This window comes from Gilbertella persicaria (assembly GCF_025201335.1).
Source record: "Gilbertella persicaria strain CBS 190.32 chromosome Unknown B0P05scaffold_52, whole genome shotgun sequence".
Lineage (NCBI taxonomy): Eukaryota > Fungi > Mucoromycota > Mucoromycetes > Mucorales > Choanephoraceae > Gilbertella > Gilbertella persicaria.
The window spans coordinates 18,705-40,459 of record NW_026252013.1 but is presented as its reverse complement, the minus strand read 5'-3'; the positions used below and the strand labels follow the sequence as shown (position 1 = coordinate 40,459).

At 35.9% G+C, this 21,755-nt stretch overlaps 8 protein-coding genes and 1 non-coding gene across 9 annotated transcripts; 6 read left to right on the top strand and 3 right to left on the bottom strand.

Moving 5' to 3' along the window:
* Nucleotides 1–827: 827 nt before the first annotated feature.
* B0P05DRAFT_t101 lies at nucleotides 828–900 on the top strand. Its single transcript has one exon. It is a non-coding gene; the product is annotated as a tRNA-Arg (tRNA).
* An 862-nt stretch (nucleotides 901–1,762) lies between these two features.
* B0P05DRAFT_558810 (COPI associated protein-domain-containing protein) lies at nucleotides 1,763–2,772 on the bottom strand. Its single transcript, XM_051580177.1, has 3 exons — nucleotides 2,597–2,772; nucleotides 2,427–2,534; nucleotides 1,763–2,370 (listed from the first exon to the last, which is right to left on the bottom strand). Exons 1-3 carry the CDS (start codon nucleotides 2,740–2,742, stop codon nucleotides 2,088–2,090), a joined length of 537 nt encoding a protein of 178 aa, XP_051430840.1. The 5' UTR covers nucleotides 2,743–2,772; the 3' UTR covers nucleotides 1,763–2,087.
* Nucleotides 2,773–3,193: 421 nt separating this feature from the next.
* B0P05DRAFT_558808 (uncharacterized protein) lies at nucleotides 3,194–4,656 on the top strand. The gene is made up of 5 exons (XM_051580176.1): nucleotides 3,194–3,531; nucleotides 3,606–3,873; nucleotides 3,925–4,089; nucleotides 4,141–4,218; nucleotides 4,275–4,656. The coding sequence occupies exons 1-5, from the start codon at nucleotides 3,289–3,291 to the stop codon at nucleotides 4,463–4,465; spliced, it is 945 nt and encodes a 314-aa protein (XP_051430839.1). The 5' UTR covers nucleotides 3,194–3,288; the 3' UTR covers nucleotides 4,466–4,656.
* Nucleotides 4,657–4,660: 4 nt separating this feature from the next.
* B0P05DRAFT_273729 (uncharacterized protein) lies at nucleotides 4,661–6,000 on the top strand. The gene is made up of 8 exons (XM_051573408.1): nucleotides 4,661–4,738; nucleotides 4,797–4,805; nucleotides 4,852–5,027; nucleotides 5,084–5,266; nucleotides 5,329–5,424; nucleotides 5,476–5,580; nucleotides 5,635–5,812; nucleotides 5,909–6,000. The coding sequence occupies exons 1-8, from the start codon at nucleotides 4,721–4,723 to the stop codon at nucleotides 5,927–5,929; spliced, it is 786 nt and encodes a 261-aa protein (XP_051430838.1). The 5' UTR covers nucleotides 4,661–4,720; the 3' UTR covers nucleotides 5,930–6,000.
* A 9-nt stretch (nucleotides 6,001–6,009) lies between these two features.
* Nucleotides 6,010–8,689, bottom strand: B0P05DRAFT_558766 (uncharacterized protein). The gene is made up of 10 exons (XM_051580175.1): nucleotides 8,311–8,689; nucleotides 8,244–8,251; nucleotides 8,116–8,193; nucleotides 8,034–8,047; nucleotides 7,590–7,982; nucleotides 7,371–7,535; nucleotides 6,966–7,317; nucleotides 6,824–6,922; nucleotides 6,604–6,777; nucleotides 6,010–6,541 (listed from the first exon to the last, which is right to left on the bottom strand). Exons 1-10 carry the CDS (start codon nucleotides 8,418–8,420, stop codon nucleotides 6,072–6,074), a joined length of 1,863 nt encoding a protein of 620 aa, XP_051430837.1. The 5' UTR covers nucleotides 8,421–8,689; the 3' UTR covers nucleotides 6,010–6,071.
* Nucleotides 8,690–8,740: 51 nt separating this feature from the next.
* Nucleotides 8,741–13,178, top strand: B0P05DRAFT_558750 (cortical protein marker for cell polarity-domain-containing protein). The gene is made up of 11 exons (XM_051580174.1): nucleotides 8,741–9,676; nucleotides 9,732–9,940; nucleotides 9,990–10,207; nucleotides 10,263–10,455; nucleotides 10,516–10,904; nucleotides 10,949–11,164; nucleotides 11,211–11,320; nucleotides 11,371–11,989; nucleotides 12,042–12,420; nucleotides 12,464–12,795; nucleotides 12,847–13,178. Exons 1-11 carry the CDS (start codon nucleotides 9,008–9,010, stop codon nucleotides 13,053–13,055), a joined length of 3,543 nt encoding a protein of 1,180 aa, XP_051430836.1. The 5' UTR covers nucleotides 8,741–9,007; the 3' UTR covers nucleotides 13,056–13,178.
* A 12-nt stretch (nucleotides 13,179–13,190) lies between these two features.
* On the bottom strand, nucleotides 13,191–14,773 carry B0P05DRAFT_581470 (pantothenate kinase; the record flags this gene model as incomplete). The annotated part of the gene is made up of 8 exons (XM_051582102.1): nucleotides 13,191–13,364; nucleotides 13,418–13,610; nucleotides 13,662–13,866; nucleotides 13,916–13,976; nucleotides 14,027–14,104; nucleotides 14,154–14,263; nucleotides 14,316–14,595; nucleotides 14,642–14,773. 8 exons carry the CDS (start codon nucleotides 14,771–14,773, stop codon nucleotides 13,191–13,193), a joined length of 1,233 nt encoding a protein of 410 aa, XP_051430835.1.
* A 1,292-nt stretch (nucleotides 14,774–16,065) lies between these two features.
* On the top strand, nucleotides 16,066–19,942 carry B0P05DRAFT_498141 (P-loop containing nucleoside triphosphate hydrolase protein). The gene is made up of 9 exons (XM_051575407.1): nucleotides 16,066–16,331; nucleotides 16,379–16,508; nucleotides 16,569–16,806; nucleotides 16,853–16,977; nucleotides 17,039–17,238; nucleotides 17,304–17,903; nucleotides 17,990–18,681; nucleotides 18,728–18,875; nucleotides 18,922–19,942. Exons 1-9 carry the CDS (start codon nucleotides 16,170–16,172, stop codon nucleotides 19,873–19,875), a joined length of 3,249 nt encoding a protein of 1,082 aa, XP_051430834.1. The 5' UTR covers nucleotides 16,066–16,169; the 3' UTR covers nucleotides 19,876–19,942.
* A 117-nt stretch (nucleotides 19,943–20,059) lies between these two features.
* Nucleotides 20,060–21,692, top strand: B0P05DRAFT_273451 (uncharacterized protein). Its single transcript, XM_051573407.1, has 7 exons — nucleotides 20,060–20,117; nucleotides 20,176–20,209; nucleotides 20,258–21,018; nucleotides 21,063–21,260; nucleotides 21,308–21,370; nucleotides 21,430–21,464; nucleotides 21,517–21,692. Exons 1-7 carry the CDS (start codon nucleotides 20,096–20,098, stop codon nucleotides 21,553–21,555), a joined length of 1,152 nt encoding a protein of 383 aa, XP_051430833.1. The 5' UTR covers nucleotides 20,060–20,095; the 3' UTR covers nucleotides 21,556–21,692.
* Nucleotides 21,693–21,755: the final 63 nt, after the last annotated feature.

Here is a 21,755-nt window from a genome sequence, read left to right as displayed (position 1 = left end):
CTGGGTACATGATCAGGGCACAGACCTCGTCTACCATTGGTATTGATGCAGATGTCAATTTGTGATTATGTGATGGTCTGATCTTTAACATGTTTAAACTAAGATAGAAGACATCCATCGAAGCTGCGGATAAAACTGTGATTGAAAGATATATTTATACATGATATTAATACTTGCTCTTTTAAGGCATAACTAGTGTAAGAAGGGATGAATAATGCTGTGTATACAACACTAACCCAAAACAATATTTTGACCGAGAAGAAAAGGTATAAATACCTTGACATTTTATAGCAATTGAAAGATAACATTTTTCTTGGAGAAATAAAAAACCTATACAAGTTCTAACGGACTTTCTCTGTGTTCTTACCTTTTCTCTTATTGAAGATCTACTCTCTCTTCATCTCACAACAAGAAACATCAGAGACATGTACCATTCCAATTTGAAGATTTGTTAGCATAATAAAATCACCGGAGAAATTACAACAAAATGTTAAAAAATATTTAAACACTAAAAAATTGACAACCCTCTCTTTTTCCCTTTGTGTTTACCTTGAACGACGAGACCAACAAATAAAAGAGATAAACCAATAATTAATAACAGAAGACTGTAAAGACTGTTGTAATTATAGAGAGATAGACACAATTAGAGAGATTACAACCTTAGGCACAGCTCCTTCAAAAGACAATGAAGATATATGTTGAATAAAATTTTTTAGAAAAAGATGTCGATTTTAAAGGTTTGTTAACATAATAAAATCACTAGAAAAACCGTGGAAAAAAACAAAAACCGAGTCGAATTAAATGTGCACACATGACAAAATAACTGAGGGGCTATGGCCCAATGGATAAGGCGTCTGACTACGAATCAGGAGATTCCAGGTTCGACCCCTGGTAGCCTCAGTTTTTTTTTGCTCATTCAATAATTGTAACAGAATGAAATGCTTTTTTTTTGTATTGAGACTTTGCACTTTACCACTGTTACGAGACAAGGTTTGATTTTTATACCAGTAACGTATAGAAGAGTTTATACAACAGAGTCCAAACCAAAGGAATGATTGTATGTAATGAGCACCACATTGTTAAGTAAATATTTTAAAGTAAAAGAGAAAATAAAAGCTCAAATAAAAATGATAAAGTAAAAGACCTTCCTATGTCAATATCCAGGAAATCAAATAGGCAAAAATAAGTATTTAAGCCAATACCAACTGCCTAATAAGTAACCCAAACGGCTAAAGTAAAAGTAAAGTGAGAAAAATCTTCTGCTCTTTATTGAATAATAATTTGAACAGTTTATATACTCGTTCATTGAGAAAATGATTATTAATTCTAAATTTAAAAGATGCAAGTCATAATAAACTCGTTAAGATAAAGCAATTCGATTTGTAATAAAGCAAAACTAATTGAGTTGTAAGACTATTCTAATAAGTAAAAGTATCATGCATGAAAATGATCATGTCAGAAAGTAGGAGTTTCAAGTAGAATGAGAAAGTAATACAGAAATCAAGCAACAAAGTTTCAATAATAATAATATAACAAAAGAGAAAAGAGAAGAGAAACGACAAGCACAAGAGGAAGGCTACAGTCGACGGAAACGACTGGAATGTAACACCACAATATCTAAATGATTTGTTTTTGCTTAGAGATTAGCAGACAAGGGCCTGATTTGATTACTCTATTTCTTTGATGCAATTGTAGTCTATGTACTTTGTATCAGAACTACTAACCTATATAAAACGTTCAAATATCAGTCAATAAAGTAAGTAACGCTTCATCAGAATAACTATTGTGTTTTTTTATTTTCAGTAAATCAAATGAAGAGCAAAGAGCATTAAAGTAGATAATACTAAATACATGTTAAGGTATTTGTGTGTCATATTTACAAGAGAAAATGGTGCTATCTATGCCCTTTTCTCCAAATAGAATATAGCAAGAAAAAACATCCAGACTGTAGTCAGAGTTGAATAGAAACAAAGGAAATTGTATTTATCATCGTCTTTTTTGTTGTTGCTGCTTCATGGGCTTCTTTTCTGGATCAATCATATCGTTAAGACTAACTGGGTGATTATGTGCGATAGGTGCTGGCGATTTTAAGCGCTCATGCATTTCACTCTATAAACAGTTTTAAGACATAAAATAAAGTTAAAATAGCTACTCAGCCTTACCACCACTGTATCATTAGCTCCTCTATGATGAGGTAAATCTAAGCCCTCAGCCGAAAAGTCATTCCAGTTTCTCCAGTTAATTGTAATAGGGTTTGGCGGTGGAAAGTTTGATGTAAATGATAGAATAATGTATAAAAGACCTGCTGCTAACACCAATGTCCCAACAACTATATTCACAATGCCAGTGTCTAATACAAGGCATCCAAAGCTGTACAATAAACTAGAGGTTAGGCAACAAAGCAAAAGCGTTTTTCAAATACTTACAACACCATTAGGAACCCCCTTCCTCTATACGTAGAAAGGAAATAAAAGTAATGATATGAAAATTCAAATTCTTGTAGCTCGTTCACAATCATAAGAGCGGCCATAACTCTACTCAGGGTATTAGTACATCATTATAGCAAAGAATAGTATAGAATAAGCTATTTTCTTACATGCCATATATTCCCATGACAATATCTGCGAAATTGCCTTTGATGCATTTGAAAATGACAGCTACAACTACCAGTGCATATAAAATGATATTCACTCCGTTAAATATCAAAGATACAATATGCTCAACTTTTGATCTTGATATCATCTTATTCTAGCTTATTCTCTTTTTTTTCTTGACAGAAAGAAGAGAAGAAGGTAATGAAATGAAGGCTTTATATATTTGATTGAAAATGTTTTCATCCTTCCTGAAACGGCAACTTTATGGTAGCACAGATACGTTTAAGCAAATTCAATTTATATGCATAAAACGTAGCGGTGGTGATGATTATTTTTTGAGAGTTGATAAGCTGGCTTTTTCAAGTCGAATGTTATTTGTATTGCCTATAGCTAGATTCTCCCACTTGGAATAAGACTGCTTGTAAATGTACATAAATAAAAGATTTAGAGGAAAACTCTTTTCTTACAAAGATTCATTATGTACTATCTAAAGATGGGCCTGATTTATATTTTAAAGCTAGTTTTTGGCTATAAGAGCCAGGAAGGTTAATAAGCGTTACTTGGCTATCAACAAACATTCCTCCTTTTTTTGGTTTTGACTTGACGACAGCTGTCATTAAGCAAAAGAAGCTCGTCACGGAGTCCAAAACCTAATGAAATTATTTTTTTTTCATTTCTATTTTCTTAAACAGACATGGAAAGTATAAATAAGTCAAGACGATCTATAATCCAACCGTATGTTCCAGTGCATAGACGCAACAAACAAGAGCAGCACTCTTCAATAGCACCTCTTCCTACTTCTCGATCTTCTTCTACTATCAACGTAAATAAAGACGAAAGCGATATCAAAAGAAGAGGCCGAGGACAGTTTAGAGCACCCTCAAATGACAGCATTAATAACTTGACAGGTCTGGAGGAAGCTGAAAACTCAAAAAGCGTAAGAAGATTTTTTTTTTGAAATTTTGAGTATAAAAATCAAGGAAAAAGCCTTTGAACACGTTGTCTTTATAGGAATTGGTCGATATTTATGAGAGCAAAGAAAAGAACAAAGACGATAGTCTTGAGAGTCATAATCAAGAGACAGGGAAAGCAGAACCAACTACTAAAAAAGAAACAGATAAAGGCGAAACCAAAGTAGAGGAAACAAAGACAGAAGAAAAAGATGATTGGGAAGAAGAGGACTGGGAAGCATCTTTAAATTTAGACGTAAAAACAAAACTACCTACTAAATCTCCATCACCATCAACACCCACAGCAACCGTTCCTAGTCCAATAATAGGTAACTCCATTCTGATTAAATGAGATGGATAATTAAGTTTCTTGTCTATAGATGACGATGCAACAACTGTACTCGACTGTTTCGATTTTCCTAGTTCGTTCAAAACATTTCATCTTCAAGACATCTTTAAAGAATATGAAACAATGAAAGGCGGATTCAGTATAAAGTGGATGGATGACACTCGAGCATTAATTATATTTGAGCATCCAAACACAGGTAAACGAGTACGGTGATGCAAGTTGTTTATTTAATGTCGATATATACTAGCAAAAAAAGCCTATATTGATAACCTGAACAGTCCACTTATCAAAATCAAACCTTATAAAGGAGAAATCGATAAAAAACGCATGTATTTTCTTTGTTTTTTATAGATAATTCATGATTTACTAAATATATAGCAGCTACTGGACCTATTCCTCGTCGACCAGTGACGACTGATATGGTAGCCAGGAGATTAGTACACAACGCATTAGGAGTTCGATCAACAAAGACAGCAGAGCAAAGACAAGCTGAAAAAGATTTACTGAAAGCAGCAAGAGGTAAGCATCAAATTCAATTAGCAATCACACCTATTGATCTTTCTGTTTATTAGAGCAGCGTCATGCTCAAAAAGCAAATATAGTTAATAGAGAAAAAGAAATTGCTAATGCGTTTGATGAATAGCCAACATAAAATGCGTCACTTCATGTACATCTTCATTTCAGATCAAAATAATAAACTATTATTGGCTTAACTCTCTGCATGATTAATTTTATGAATACATCTTGTATATCATGCGCCATCATTACGTTTTCTCTTTCTTTATTCTTTGGTATAACACTTTTCATACCCCAAAAAAATTAGAAAAATGGTCTATATAGTCGAGGTAAGGCCAAATTTAACATATACAAGAAAAATTAACTTTTTTTTTTTTTTTTTTCAAGTATGCGAAGGTATACTAATAGAAAATAAAGTCAAGTATATCTCCAACCAATTCAGAGCGATAGAAGCACTTGTAGTGGCCCAAGAAAAATATGTCCCGTAGAAGACAGAAGTATTGCTGTAAGTTTGGTTCTATTCAATAGTCAAGTGCTCATCCGTACCCATCAAAAGAAAGGGGAATTACGCTTGGGAGTTGAAGTTTCAAATATTCATGGTGTTAGTTGGCGTCATTGGTATAAATAACTCAGGCATTGTAATGACAAAAATACTCAAAATGGTTATCAAACAGGGTTTGTATCACTGATAGGGTCGTTGAAAACATGAAAGCAGCACACGAAGATGTAAATGAGCTTCAAGGCTATAGTAATCTTCGAGAGGAAGATCAAGAAAGAATTCAGCGTGCATGGAAACTTGGCAAAATACCAGATCTTGAGAAACCTGAATTTTTTATGGAGAAAAAAGATAAAATAGAGTATATATTGATTGTTTTTGTAGCTAAAATATTGACCCGTACTCTCTTGATAAATTAATTAGAACACAAGAAGCATTGGACGCTGAGGCAGAAGAAGAAGCGGAAGATATGTCTGACCAGGATGAAGGAAAAGTCACTTCTAAAAAGAGACATGACAAGTAAGTGAGATAAACTGGTTACTTTAAATTTACTACCCAATGTAATTATAGCTCAGATGAAATGCAAGATGGTAATGGTCATAAGCGAGCTAAGGTAGAGCATGCAGAGAAACAAAAGCCTACCGGAACAACTAAAGTTCACAAGAGTACTGTGCCGTAAGAATATTTCCCTTTTCTTAAAACAAAAAATGATTACTTAGAAATAACTAGAACTGTCCCACCTCATAAGACTATTTCAAAAAGCTCTCGTCGTCCTTCAGGAAGTAAAAATGGTCAAGTTCTTTCTCACAAGCCTGTCAAATCATCTGACAGACAGTCCCATGCAAATGAGTCAAAGGGACCTCCACCTCACGAACACGTCAAATCTTCTCCTGCACGTATCATGAATGTAAGAGCAGGAGGGCAGAATACAACTTGCCAACAATGTAACACTTTCATTTTACTATTTAAAAATCTTTATTGACATTTTTTCCACTCTTTCTAGTGCCCAAAAGAGACAATCTAAAGGTGGCACATCATCTGCTAAGAAAGCCAAGAGTCAATAAACAATAATTCTCTTTATTTAGTGCACATGAATTATTCATTTTCCTTTTTTTGCTTAATAAAAAAACCAATAAAAACCCAACTTCTCTAACGCTTTATAAGAGTTAAATAACACTGCTGTTATTATTAAAACCGCTAGCATCGTCTTCATCTTCTGTATCAGTGTCAAAAAACCAGTCTGCATGCATGAGCACGCATTCTATTACTTTACTAGCCAAGTCACTATGCAAAATGGAAGCAGATACATCGTCATGTTTTGGTCTTAAAAGCCCAACCGAAAAGATCAATGCAAGATTTGAAGCTTCCATTTTGTTGACCTGACTGTGGTTTTTGACATGCTCCAAATGCTTGATGAGGTATTGGAAGACTTTGTAGTTAGCAACAGGCAATACCTGAATAATGGATTTGAGTCTAAACATACGCTCGTGATGGTCTTGTAAGCGAGCAGCTTCAATAAGACGATCATAATATTCAAAAGTCAATAAGGGATTCTTAAGTTCACGAAAGTAAAGCTTAAGTAAGCCAGTAATCACATTAATGTCATGTTCTTGATCCAAGTCAACATCTTGAGGATCTGTTTGTACTCTTTAGGTGAGTCTAGCATACTCTATTGGATACTTAATTAATATAACTTACTTGTGTTGAATTGTGTCTTATATTTCTGAATACTTGTTGTTTGACCTGAAAGTCTGTAAATACCAACTACATCAAGACCTCTTTTTTCAACTTGTTCAACACAGGAACGAACAATAAGCGGTATATCACCATTTTCATCTAACTTAAGTTGCCTACCAAAGACTTCATTAGTTGCTACAGCAAGTGTTAGTTAAACACAATCTATTTTCTTAACATTTACCCAAAGAAGAGCTTGGAGTTGCACTTGATAATGCTTGCGACTTATTATTCCTATTTGATCTGGAAAACCATCTTGTCAAAGTAGTGCCCGACTTTGCTTCTACTTAAGTTGTTAAGCCATGAAATAGAGATGTTACATCTACCATTATCATGCGTCTCATTGTTAATATCACCTGGCGAAGTAATTGACTTTTTTCTGCCGACAGTTTCTGACATTTTTGAATGAATTGGAATAGAAGCAAACATTTGAATTAAGCTTGCGTCTTGTTGTTGCTTTTGCTCCTTTATTGCCAGCTTCTCGCGCATAAATGCATCAGACCATTCTGAATAAACTGCTTCATTAGGTAAAGATAACATGATCGTTACAGATGCTGCTGTGTTTTTGACAACAAAAGCAAACTTCTTGCGTGTATCTGATTTGGTAGCCGGTGTAATTTCAAAAGAGCGCAGATCAATTGTGCCGTAAGCAAGTATTGGCTTAATTGAAGTTGGTCTCTAAAAATACAAAGTCAATAAAGAGTGGATAAAAAACTAAATGTATATTCTACTCTGTGGCTAAAGTTCGACAAGCTTTCTTTATAGATCAGAACGAATCCATAGGTTGTCAAGACAGCATAATAATTTTTCCAAGAGTGCTCCATCTTTTCCGATATCATTTTTATCTGTACACTACTTTGGGCTCGAATCCAATTGGGATGGAGTGCTTCTAGATTCTATAACTTGTTATAAACAAGTGTTGCTCTTTATTCTTTAGTTTTGATTGTTACCATCTTATTCATATCGTAAACAAGATCAGTCAAACTGGTGGAATCAATCATGTTTTCCTTTGACTTCTTTAATTGAGGCTTCTCCCATTGTGATTCACCTGTAGATTCACTAAAGAAATAAATAGTGCCAGCATCATCATAGGAATATGACCATCCTGGTGGAAGATCTTCTTCAGCTGCAGATAAGTCAATCAAAAGGGTTTCTTTTGATTCAACTTTAGGTGCTTTTGGAGTAGATATGGTATGCTGGTGGTATGGGTTGTTAGGGGATATTGTCTTCGCGCCAATATTAGGGCAATCCGAGGGTAATATTTGATTGTACTCTGTTGTACTAGAAGCTGAGTTTTTAAATCTGTCAGAAGATGAAGAAGTAGTCGATGAAATTGAAGTCTTCTGTACACATAAAAGAGTTATTGGCTTTTCAAGACAGTTTAGGGTGCTTACTTTAGCTAATTCTACTACGAAACAGAAAAACAAATTAATGCTTCAATTACAAAGCTTGCTATCAATACATACAATCACATACCCGCTTCTTCTTGTTTTTTATCGACAAATGGTATAGTTCTATTGGCAGGAAAAAATCCAATTTCATCGTTTAATTCACCTAGTTTTTCAACACCTGTTATTCTTATGCTTTTTAGTAGAGAAAACTACCTTCCCACCTAAAAGTAAAAATAAAAATATGTATGAACAACAAATACAAACACTCGTGCGTGTTTACCAGTCGTCGTTATGCTTTTCTAATAGCTTTATTTTGTCACCTTCTTTAAAAGATAACTCAAAGTTTCCTTCAGCTGTATAATCCCAGTTGGCAATCAAGTATTGTGCCATCTTCTAGAATAATAAAAGAAAGAAATACAAACGAACGTGACGTCAAAATGGAATTGTTGCTTGTGTTTATTTTGTAACACCTTCTTTTTCTGATGGCGAGGACAGAATGATTTTAGGACGCTTGCACTAAGTATAAAAATAGCAGGGCATAAGTCAAAGGCAGCGGCTATTTACTATAGCACTGCTTTTCTTCGTGTGAAATGTACAATTCTCAATGTCTGGGTATCTTTATTTTGCAGTCAACGTGACATGTATCAACAAGTGAAATTATGCAGCTTTTTTTTTTTTTTTTTTTTTTTTTTTTTTTTTTTTGAATTTATCTATACTTGTCATCAGAAACTGATAGTCATTCGCTCAAATGGCACAAAACAGCTCGGATTATAACATAAAGCAAGCAACCAAAGGATTTTTTCTTTTCATGATAAGGTACAAATTTTCTTTTTTGCTTTTAATACAACAAAAAAAAGTAAACTAAAGCGATTTTGTGTGATACCTAACATCATTTTAAAATTGTTTTTGTTTTACTAGATATAGAGCCTTTTTTCTCCTTCTCTTTATTTCATTTTACGTATCGTAGACAGAGAGAAATGAGTTTGATTTTTTGTCTATTCTCTCTCTTTACACCTATTATTATACAAGCACTTGATATCCCAATAATAGACAGCACTCTGCGCTTAGGTTTTGTTGGAAACTATGCAGGTGTATCCAATATTGACAGCCAACAGCAATTTGAGTCACTTTCTGGCTTCTCTTCAACACTTGTAAAACAACAAGGAAAAGCTGGATCATTTGATAAAGTGGGCACTTTTGAAGGTGGAAACATCACATGCTCTTGTAGTTTTCAAAATGGTGACATATATTTTGGGGGCTTCTTTGCAACTGTCAACCAGCAGCTGACAGTAAATCATATTACAAAATACAGTACACAAAACAACCAATTCCAAGCACTCGGTCAAGGCTTAGATGGCCCTGTGTATACGTTATATTGTGACCAAGTTGAGCAGATTCTGTATGTAGGTGGCAACTTTTCTGTGCTCAACAACAGTGACACATTTGGAAACGCTGTGCAATGGAGTTTGTCAAACAACAGTTGGGTCCCTTTACCTTGGAAAGGATTTAATGGTCCTGTATATACTATCACTAGAAACATTAAACAAAACACACTGTTATTTGGAGGTAGATTCGATGCCACAGGCGACAACCAATTCTTTAATTCCAACACAAGTCAAGTTGTAGCAATGAGCTCACCTCTTGCTGTACGTATCAGAAGCCAGCACTATCTATATGTCTTACTTGTGTTATTTTTAATAGACCGTCTCTTCTGGTAATGGAGAGTTCAACAGCAACGCAAGTAGTATTGTATGTCCCTCAAAGTCATCGCCAACAGACAATGTTGAACAGGCATGGTACTTGCAGGAAGGCGTGCCTGGTTATTGGGATGCAAATTTTAACAACCCTATTCAACCCACTGTATTCAGATTATCAAACACGCACACAGATAGAGGGACTCTTTTATTTTAGTATGACCTATATAAACAAGACTTACTAAACAGCTAAACTTGTATACAGTGTTCTTGCATTAGGTTCAAACGAAGTTTATCAATTGTCGTACACAGATCCCGTCACACAAGCAACAACGTTTTGCGCTTCAGACTGTCTCTTGTCAAATGACACATATCAGGATTTCACTGTAGTCAACAGCATATCTACCTCGGGTATCCGGATCTATATCAAGAGTTGGTATGGATCAGGTGGAGGACTGGGATATGTTCAGATCTTTGAATCAGGTAAACACGAATTTCGGCATTATGTACTTGCTCCCTAACGGTTGACGTTTTCAAGATGTTTCCATCAATCCAAGTTTGAATAATGCTTCTTTATGCAGTAGCTCTTCTATATCTCCTTACTTTACAAAGACAGTTATAAATGGTGATTGGAAGGAAGTCTATGTCTATGGGTATTATCGAAATGTTTTGGAAGCCACAGTCCCCTATGCAAGTCTAGCAGCATCCAATCTTTCGATTGTTTATCAGCCGTAAGAAAAAGCTTATTGCTCTGCGAACAAACATAGGTGTACTCAAAAATCTTGATATAGAAACATACCTACACAAGGGCTATATGAAGTGTATGCAACAACGCCAGGATGTGTTGGAAGCTCCAACTGTTATGAACGAACACAAGTAGATTATCAGCTTGAATTTCAACCTAACGTGGTTACAACCCTCAGAGTAAATCAAAAAGTATATTCAGATACACGTATACTTATTTACAGTGGAATCATTTCGCCTGTCTCTGCCAGTTTTCGACCATCACTTACACTAGCGCCTGCATCTAATGTTTCAGCGCCTTCTCAAGGAGATTTTGTCAGCATTATGGCAGATACATTGGAGTTTATTCGTAATTCATCAGGAGTCCCACTGGTCAGTATTCTCGAATACAATCTTACTAGCTTGAATACAAATTCATCTTGGAAGCCTTTGAATCGTAAGTTACTTTTTGAATAATTACTTCTTTACTTATTTTACAAGAACAATTACCAACGGGAGCAACGGTATATAGTCTTGATGCATCTTCCGGTGACGTACTTTACATAGGGGGTAGTTTTCTTTCAGTCAGTGCCAACAATTCTGGATATCAGAACGTAGTCTCCTACGATTACTTGTCTGGAAAGTTAGTTCCCATATCCGATCAAGTGTCAAGTGGTGTCAACGGAAAAGTATCAAAGTTAATACTACATAACTCAGGTAAGTTATTGAGCATTGTTGGATTGGTATTTACTTTTTCTTCAAGACTTGTATGTAGCTGGTGAATTCAACTCGACTGTCTCTTTGACTCCACTGAGTGCTGGAAATATTGCAAAATTTGACACATTGCTAAAGAACTGGAGTAGTCTTGAACATGTACGTGGATTTATAGTAGGAATCGCAAAACTAAACGAAAGTTGTCATAGGGTGTAGATGGACCTGTCAATCATCTCCTTATAGCACCGGATAACAGCACATTATCTGTATCTGGTCTCTTTCAGCACTATATCGGTCAAAATAACGAAAAAATATCTCTGAGAAATGCAAAATGGAATATAGAGCAAATGGCTTGGATAGAGCCAAGTTCTCTAATTGTTGGTGAGGTGGTAACAGATGTATCTACTGGAAACCAAGATAGATGGATTGCAGGTGGTATATTGGGCGCACAAACCTATCGTACTGATCTTGTCACGTCAACAAGCTTCAACGCTTCACGTAATATATTTTCTAAAAACATAATTACCACTGCAGGTGTGGTGTGGTCCAAGAATGATTCAAGTTCAACTATTATCGCCTACTACACGTATAGTTTAAAAACAGAAGAAAACAACAATGTCACAACTTTTATTGTCTATAGCAATAGCAAGAACGCTTGGACAAACATTAGCTATGTACAAGGAAAAGTAAATTCGTTGACTGTTTTTCAAGACAAATTGTATGTTGGAGGTCAATTCAGTGCGGATCCACAAAGAAATATATCAGCAAGTTTTGCTATTTATGATTTGGCAAACAACTCGGCTTCCATACAAGTTGCTAGCATTTTAGGTAAACTGAAAAAAAAAAAAGAATCCTATTTATTTTATTGATTTGGATTTAGATGAGACAAATCAACCAGGCATTGTTCATACTATTAAAGTCCATCCTGACGGGAAACGTATCTTGGTTGGTGGGCAGTTTAGCAAAGCTGGATCATTAGATTGTAACTCTGTTTGTGCGATTAGTCTTTCAAACAGACAATGGAATGATATTTATCCTGGATTATCTGGCACTGTTTATGATATCATCACCACACAAAATAATCAAAAAGTTTTTGCTATAGGCAATTTAACAGTACAGGGCAGGTCTACACAACCCATTGCAAGTGCTAGCGATCAGAGCAATATATGGACTATTGAACCTTATACATCTCAATTACAAAGTACAGCGAATTCAGCTATTCTGCAGACGGATAAACAGTTTATTATTTCTGGAACAAAGTAAGAACAGGCTGTTCAAAGTATTTACTAATATCTTATATAGCTCAACCGGGAATTATATTGGGATGTTAACTGGAGACATGTTTGAACCACTTAATTTTAACTTGGATATAAAAAGCCAGATTAATCAGCTTTTATCTGTACCTATCTCTAGCTTCTCATTACAGAAGCGCTTCCCGGATGGTACTCAAAATATGCTTTTGGCAGTGGGACAGCTATACTTGACTGACTTTGGTAATGCAAGTGCAGCTCTCTTTGATGGCAACACATGGTATCCTTATCTACTCACAACACAAATCGTTGGTTATCCAGGGATTATCAATCAAATCATCCACACTGTTGACCCTAATTTACAACCACAAAGTTCTTCCCCTCGTAAGCGTTTAAGAAGAACCTTTTTGTGTCAAAATTAACATATCTTTATAGATCACTTATCAATTGCAGCTGTGATATTAATTTCAATGGGTATTTCAACGGGTGTCTTATTCTCATTGACTGGACTCGGAGTATTATTCTTACTCAAAAACCACTCAAGTACTGTAGGCCCAGAAGAGATGCCGCCCTGGAGACCAAGTCCTGATTTCATGGACACACTCGGTCTGTTAGGGGCAGGACCTTCTAATGCAGCAAAATGAGCTCAGAAATAGTTACAGTCTAATCATATCATGTATTTTTACCTCACCAAATCACTATATATACCATACACATACGTATATATATATATATATATAATTGCAATAAAACAAAGCTCTATTATCTATATTACAAATCTATTTCTCTTCTTTAGTCAAATCAGATTCATTTTCGGGTGCTCGAAGCTCAACATTCGTTTCTTCTAATACACCATATACATCTTTAGGATCGGGATTGATTACAGGAACAAAATTGTTTTCAGAGAAAGAAAACGAGTGGCGTGCTCTACGAATAACAGAATGCTTTAAGAACTATAACAAAAAAAAGAAGTAAGTATTTTTGTTTGATATAGATCAAAACTTACAGCGCCTGTTGCGCCCAAGTGCCCTTCATGTCTTAAAAACAAGGCTTTCATATCGCCATTAGACCAAAAATCAATGGCATAAGAAAGTGTATTCATTGTAATAGGATGGCCTCGGATAAAGCATCCACCAAAATAAATACGTTTTAAATTGTGTTGTTTGGCATTGAGGTAAGCAATTTGTCCAATGTTATTACTAGAGAAACACTTGTTAGTATATTTATAGACACTATATGTCAGTACTTGCCTGACCATGAACAACAAACTCTTTGCAATATCAGCTGGGTTGAAGTTATCCTGTGATTGTTGCACACCCTTCTTGAAGACTTTACCAAAACTCGAAGCAATCTTGGTTGCCTTGAGGCCCAACTTGGTATAATCAGTACCGTAGATATCACCCACAAGTAAATCGACATTTTTGTTGTCACCATCTTTGGATATCTCCAGCATTTCTATTCGAGACGAAAAGGTTAAAAATAGCAAATGAGAAGAATAGACTACCATCAAATGAAGTTGCTTTGGTTAATAGTGACATTAAGCCCCACAAAGTACCTCCACCAAGCTATTAAAAAAGTTGTTAAAGAAGCAGTAAACAAGCCAAGGTCTACTTACAGAAGTACCGCTAATTCTCGAGAACTCATCAGGACCTGTCACTTTCAATATGCTGACACCAGATCCAATATTAACAAGCTATTCATTAATCAATACACACTTGTTTTGTACTCATATAGAAGAATACCATGTACGGGTAGATGTTTTGTGCCTTTTGTTCGAATTGCATTGGATCTGCTTCTTGCTCATTATAAGTAAAGACTTCATAGGGTATCTCTGTAATAAAAAAATTCAATCCTACATGGTGATTACGTTAGTTTACGTTTATGCATAAATTTACGAGATTAACCTGTAATAAGACAATCCATTTCATCTTCTTTTTGAATAATAGCTCCTGGTAAGCGCTCCTTAAGTTTCTCGTAGAACAAATAAGCACCCCCTCCAGTGGCTTTCAAGACGAGATTCTTATTGTCGGGTTTTAACATACGAGCATCTGCCATGAGTTCCGCAAGAAAATCAATACACTCGTCGATTCGTTCTGTTTCGATTTTTTTGAAGTGGAGTCGACCACCTGATCTGTTTTCTGCCGAGGAAGTAAAGTATACTATCTTTGCTAGTGAACCGCCAATCTAACATGAGTCAGTATAAACGAGAAAATGCCTGACATATACTCACGTCAACAGCTATATGGGCAACGTGTTCTGTTTGGTTTGGTAATACAATATCTCTTGTTTCGTTTGCTGCAAGAATAGACTCAGATACTGAAGCACCAGCTACGTTCATAACAGAAGCTTTATTATTGCTCATTTCTGAAATAGAGAAAGAAGAGTAAACTGTTTCCCGCCGAAAAATTTAGTCATCTGCAGGTTTTTCTTTTGGGCTTGCTGTTGAGTTTTTGCGTCTCCGAAGATTTCGTTTACGCATGAAAACAACAGGTGCAAAAGAAGAATGAACTTGAATATTTTATTTCGCAAGCTGCAAGACAATTAAGCAAAAAAACCGTTTTAGGAACATTTTATACACTTTTTTTTAATAGTATTTTGTCTACAAAATAAGTTAGAAGGCGTGAATATCTTATAAACAGACCGTCTGTTCTTTTTCATCGTTTACAGAGTGCATCCTAATCCATCATTCGTTGAAATTAGCTTGCCTATAGAAAATGGGAATATAGATACAGCTCAGAAAAGAGAAGGAAATCATTGATTGGCATAAAACATAGAAAAAAAACAATCAACAATACAAAGAAGACAAAATCATAAAAGCATATAAAGGCTCATCCGGCCAGAATTGTATTACTCCGAGAGCGGCAATTATCTGGTCTAACAAAAAGTGTGCGTCTACCATAGGCATGTCTTTCTAATTTACAAAATTGCTAGTTAATGATTTGCTGCTATTGAGGTTTAGGTCACTGTGCCTAGAGAAACTAAGCTAAGCGCTGAAGCGATGCATCACTTGTAAAGCCAAGGAATTGATATATCCTAACGAAACAGACTTCAAAAAGCAAGTAACATTGCCTAATATTATGTAATTGGATGATGCCAAGATCTAATAGTCTTAATCATTGAAGAATCGTGTCTTCTTGCTCATTCTACATTCTTATTTTTGCATAATAAAGGTAATCCTCTTGTTCCTGTTCCTTGCGCAATTTCTCAGCCTGTTTCTTCATTTAGTAATACTTTCAAAGACATTTTAATTTTCGTGTTACGAGAAAATTCAGCTATTAAATGGATCTATCAACTTCATTTGTCCATGAAAAAAAGTACTCAGATATGTTTGTTTGTTTCACTATTATCTCCCTTAGTTAAAGTGTCATGAAGACGATAGATGAATAATGTTCCTAGATCTCTCTTCAAGGTGTTGATCAAGATAACGGAGTACGAAACTGCTATAATAAAAAAGAAACTTAAATTACAGTTTACACAAACCAATTTGTCAATATGACAGTACCAAAGGAAGAAGAGAGCAAAAAATCAAGCAAACAAACGAACCCTTAGGAGATTTTTTTCTGTGACTTGGCCAATTTGTAAAGCGCCAAAAAAAAAGAAGCTTTATATTACGACAAGAAGAAATTAGAATGAAACAGGTTTTCTTTTACCAAACTCAGACCTGTTGCTTTTCGGACTTGTGCCTTGACCGAGTAATTATAAAAAAAAAAAAGTTTAATATCTTTTCCTTTCTTCATCTCTTTCTGCTTTTTCTCAACATGACTAAAGCTAATCTAGACCTAGTAGAAGTCTATACCCAAGGTATCAAAGCCTGGTTTGCTGATGAGGAAAACGGCTGGGTTTCTGCCTCTGTCATTTCCAAGCAGCAAGATGACAAGTCTGTCAAGATTAGTTTCCTAGACGATATCGACGCCGAAAAGGTACAGTCTTTATGTTTCATACAGCATGACTGACACGTATTTTGTAGCAACATGTTTTTGAGGCTAGTCTCGCTGATATCGAATCGGGCAAAATCAGCCTTCCTCCACTTAGAAATCCTCCTAAAATGGAGAACACAGACGACTTGACCAATCTCAGTTATCTTAACGAACCTTCAGGTACATACATTTGACTCCTTATTTGCATGAACTGATTTTTTTTTCTGTCTCTCCTTATAGTGCTGCAAACCATCAAAACTCGTTATGAACAAAACAATATTTATACTTATTCCGGTATTGTCTTGATTGCAGCCAATCCTTTTGCTCGTGTCAAACTGTATGATCCCGAAATTATTCAAAAGTATTCGGGAAGCAGAAGAGGCGAACTTGAACCACATCTTTTTGCTATTGCAGAAGATGCTTATAGATGTATGATTAGAGATAACAAGAACCAGACTATTATTGTATCAGGAGAAAGGTAAACTATAAAACAGAAAACATATATTCTTATTTTGTTATCCTAGTGGTGCTGGTAAAACAGTGAGTGCTAAATATATCATGCGTTATTTCGCTACAGCAGATGATAAAGAAGCCTCTGGTAAACAAGCCAAGGGTGAATCAATGACTGAAGTAGAAGAGCAAATCTTGGGTAATAATAATAACAATAATAATAAAATGCAAGTGACAGGCACATACTAACTTCAATATAGCCACTAATCCAATCATGGAAGCATTTGGTAACGCAAAAACCACTAGAAATGATAACTCTTCGAGATTCGGTAAATACATTCAAATTGAATTTGACAAGCAGCGTAACATTGTGGGTGCCAAGATCAAAACCTATTTATTGGAAAGATCTCGTCTTATCTTTCAACCTGCTACTGAAAGAAACTACCATGTCTTTTATCAAGTAAGTGTATTTTGCTTAGTATGTGTAGATACTTATTTTTATTCTTATTTTTTTTTTAAAAAAAGCTATGCTCAGGTGCTACTGATGCTGAAAGACAAGAATTGGATCTCAAGCCATGGTCTGAATTTCATTATATGAATCAAAGTGGTACTGGTTCTATTGATGGCGTAGACGATGCCAAGGACTTTGCAGAAACTCGTGAAGGTCTCAAAACCATTGGTATTAATGAAAACACTCAGACAGAAATCTTCCGCTTATTGGCAGCTTTGTTGCACTTGGGTAACATTGAAATTGGTGGTAGAAATGATGCTACTTTGCCTGAGGACGAACCATCTCTTGTAAAAGCTACAGAATTATTGGGTTTGGACACATCAGAATTTAGGAAATGGATTGTGCGAAGACAAATTGTAACAAGATCAGAAAAGATCATTAGTAACTTGAATCCTACACAAGCTCAAGTTGTTCGTGATTCAGTTGCCAAATTTATCTATGCCAATCTGTTTGATTGGTTGGTCAATGTCATTAATGATAGCTTGTCTTGTTCTGATGTTGACCAAGTGGCTAGCTTCATTGGTGTTTTGGATATTTATGGTTTTGAACACTTCAAGAAAAATTCTTTTGAACAATTCTGTATCAATTATGCTAATGAAAAGCTTCAACAACAGGTAAAAAAAAAAAAAGAGAAAGAAAGAGAGAGAGAGAGAGTGTGTGTCAAACTATAAACAGTGCTGAATACTAACAACATGTTTAGTTCAATCAACATGTATTTAAACTAGAACAAGAAGAATACGTCAAGGAACAGATTGATTGGAAGTTTATCTCATTTAGTGACAACCAAAAGTGTATTGAGATGATTGAAGCCAAGATGGGTATCTTGTCGCTTTTAGATGAAGAATCTCGTTTACCTTCCGGTTCAGACCAAGGTTTCTGTAACAAGCTTTATCAAAACTTTGGCAATGCTCCTCAATTCCAAGACTATTTCAAAAAGCCTCGTTTCTCCAACAATGCCTTTGTTGTTGCTCATTATGCTCATGATGTTCAATATGAAGCTGAAGGTTTTATGGACAAGAACAAGGATACTGTTCCCGACGAACTCTTGAACTTGCTCCAAGCATCTAAATCTCAATTCTTATCCGAGATGATTCAGCCTGCTCCCAGTTCGCCTACCGCCGAACAGGCACCTGCCAAAAAGACATTGAGTACTGCCAAGAAGCCTACATTGGGCTCCATCTTCAAATTATCATTGATTACTTTGATGGATACCATTGGTGAGACAAACGTACACTATATTCGTTGTATCAAGCCAAATGAGGCCAAGGTTGCCTGGGTCTTCCAACCCAGCATTGTCCTTTCTCAACTTCGTGCTTGTGGTGTTTTAGAAACTATTCGTATCAGTTGTGCTGGTTATCCTACTCGTTGGACTTTTGAAGACTTTGCTGAAAGGTATTGTATTACAAAAAAAAAAATGAGTTACTTATGTGTTGTATAGATATCATGCATTGATTGATTTCAAACAATGCGACCCCAAGTCTAATGCTGATATTAGAGGCATTTGTTCACAAATTCTGGATACAGCCATTCATGATACCAATAAATACCAAGTAGGTCTTACAAAGATCTTCTTCCGTGCTGGCCAGGTAAGCAAAATATAAAACACTAAAAAGGAAACTTATATTTTGTTAGCTTGCCTATATGGAAAAATTAAGATCTGATCGATTGAACTCATGTGCTATTATGATTCAAAAAAATATTCGTCGCTACCTTGCTCGTCTTCATTATTTGAGAACAAGAAAGGCTATTTTGATGTTGCAAAGCGTTGCTCGTCAAAAACATGCTGTTCAAAAATTAGAACATATGCGTCAAGAAAAGGCTGCTATTGTGATCCAAAAGAACTGGAGGAGATACATTGCTCGCAAGAAATACTTGCAGACACGTCAAACCATCATTCAAATACAATCAGCTGTCCGTGGTACAATTGCCAGAAAGAAGCATGCTACACTCAAGCGAGACCATGCTGCTGTATTGATTCAAAAGGTTGCTCGTGGTTGGTTGGCTCGTAAGCGATACCAAGCTATTCGTCAATATGTCATTCAAGTTCAAACATGCGTCCGTCGTCGTCAAGCACGCCGCCAACTCGTCTTACTTCGCGCTGAAGCCAGATCCGTCAGTCACTTGAAGGAAGCCTCTTACAAACTTGAGTCTCGTGTTGTTGATCTTATCCAGAACCTCACACAACAACGCGAAGAGAAATCACGTTTGAAACTAAAGGCTGTTGAATTAGAGAACCAAGTACGCTCTTGGATTGAAAAGTATGACCGTTTAGATCAAAAGGCAAAGGAGATAGCAGACAACGTTGGCAATACGGAAACAACTAAGGATAACGATACATGGGCTGCTTTGAAATCACAACGGGATGCACTTCAAGCTGAATATGCATCTTCACTCAATAAGATCAAGTCACAAGATAAAGAATTGATGCGCTTGAAAGAAGAGTTACTAAGCCAAAGAAATGATGTAGCAAAATTAAGAGTGGGCTCCAAGGGTGGGTTCAAGAGGGGCGATACAGATATCAGTGAGCTCAAGAACCAAATTTCAGCTCTCAAGGCACAAACAGAGTATAAACTTTATGTACAATAATTAAAAGAGAAGGATAACTTGGATCTACATAAATTATATATTGAAATACCTAATAATAAACTCTTTTCATGTAAAAAAATTTTTTTTGGTTGGTTTTGAGAGAGTAAGAAAACGTGAATACTTTATGAGTCCGAAGTTGAAAATACTCGGTAAAATAAACTTGTGTTCCCCTCCCTTTTTTTTTTCTTTTTTTCTCTTTCTCACTCTTTACTAATAAGAAATGTCGAGTCCATTACCCCCAGGTAAATATTTATATATAAAAAAAGAAAGTAGAACATTGTTGTTTAATCAATACAACAGGATGGGAAGAAAAATTTACACCTGAAGGTAGACCGTAAGTGTGTTTGTTTTTATTTTACGTTTCATCTTGATGATATTTTAGTTACTACGTTGATCATAATACGAAATCAACACATTGGGAAAGACCAGCTCCTCCTCAATATAACAATGCACTACCTGTTTATGGTGGATACACTAATACCCCCTCTCCTCCTCAGCCTCCTCGCCCAGAAGGCTATGGTGCTGGATACCCTAGTCACCACCATGAAAACAGAAATAATAGTCCATACCCCCCCACTCCTTCTCAACAACAGCCTTATGGCGGATACCAATCCCCTCAACAACCCGTCACTTATCCCTCACCACAACAATCTTATGGTAGCGGATATCCTCAACAACAACCTTATGGCGGTAATAACTCACCTTACCCACCACCCCCACAACAACAGAGACAATCGCCCTACCCTCCTCCCTCTCAACAACCCTCTTATGGCAACAACTCGCCTTATCCTCCTCCTCTTCAGCAACAAACGTCTTATGGTAGCAACGTATCCTATCCTCCTCCTCAGCAACAAAGACAATCACCTTATGGCCAGTCACCTTATGGCCAGTCACCTTATGGCCAATCATCTTACGGTCATTCGCCTTATGGTCAGCCACTTCAACAAGCTGGCTATGGTCAGGCACCACCTGTTTCCCAACAAAACAAAACAAGCGGTATGTCTTCGGGCATGAAGATGGCAGGAGCAGCAGCACTTGGTGTCGCTGGTGGGCTTGCAGTTGGTAGTATCATGAATCATGAACAAGAGCAAAGTGATCGTATCGAGAGATTAGAACAAGAACAAAGACAACTTGAGCAACAACGTATGTGACCCCAGGGAAATAGATGTAACTCATCATGTTTATAGAAATGTATAATCAGCAGCCTGTTTATAACCAACCTCCTCCTTCTGTCGAGCAACCACCTATGGATTATGGTGGTTATGGTAACCTCAATCCTTCTCCTGCTCCTCCTCAACCCGACTACGGTGGAGGGGAAACAACAACCATTATTCGTGAAGATGGTGGTTGGTTTGGAGCTGATAGAGAGACTGTCATCACTGCTGGTAAGTTCAATCAAAAGCTACTTTTTTTTTTTTACTTAGTTATATAGATGAATATGGAGGACAAACGATTGTAGAAAGAAAAGACGGTTGGTTTGATAATGATGTTGAAGGTAAAAAAAAAAAAAGAAAAAAAGAAAATGAATTATACTTAAATCTGGCATTATGGCAGTTACAAGAATTGATCCTGATGGGAACACTACCTATGTAAGTAATGAAACATCAGTGAATTTAGATATACTAAATTATGAATAAATAGACTGAATATGATGAGGACAACAGTGGATTCTTTGATTAAATAAAGATTGCATGAACTTTTTATTAAAACAGCGATATAATAGTGGAAAAAGCTTAACTTTATTTAATCACCCTTTACTTGCATTAAACAAAAAGATTTTTTTTTATTAAAATCACTAAAAATAATTTTGCACTCAAAAAAGGTCTTGAGTAACGTGTACTTTATTTTCTAAGAAAGAAATATACAAGGGTATCTACACA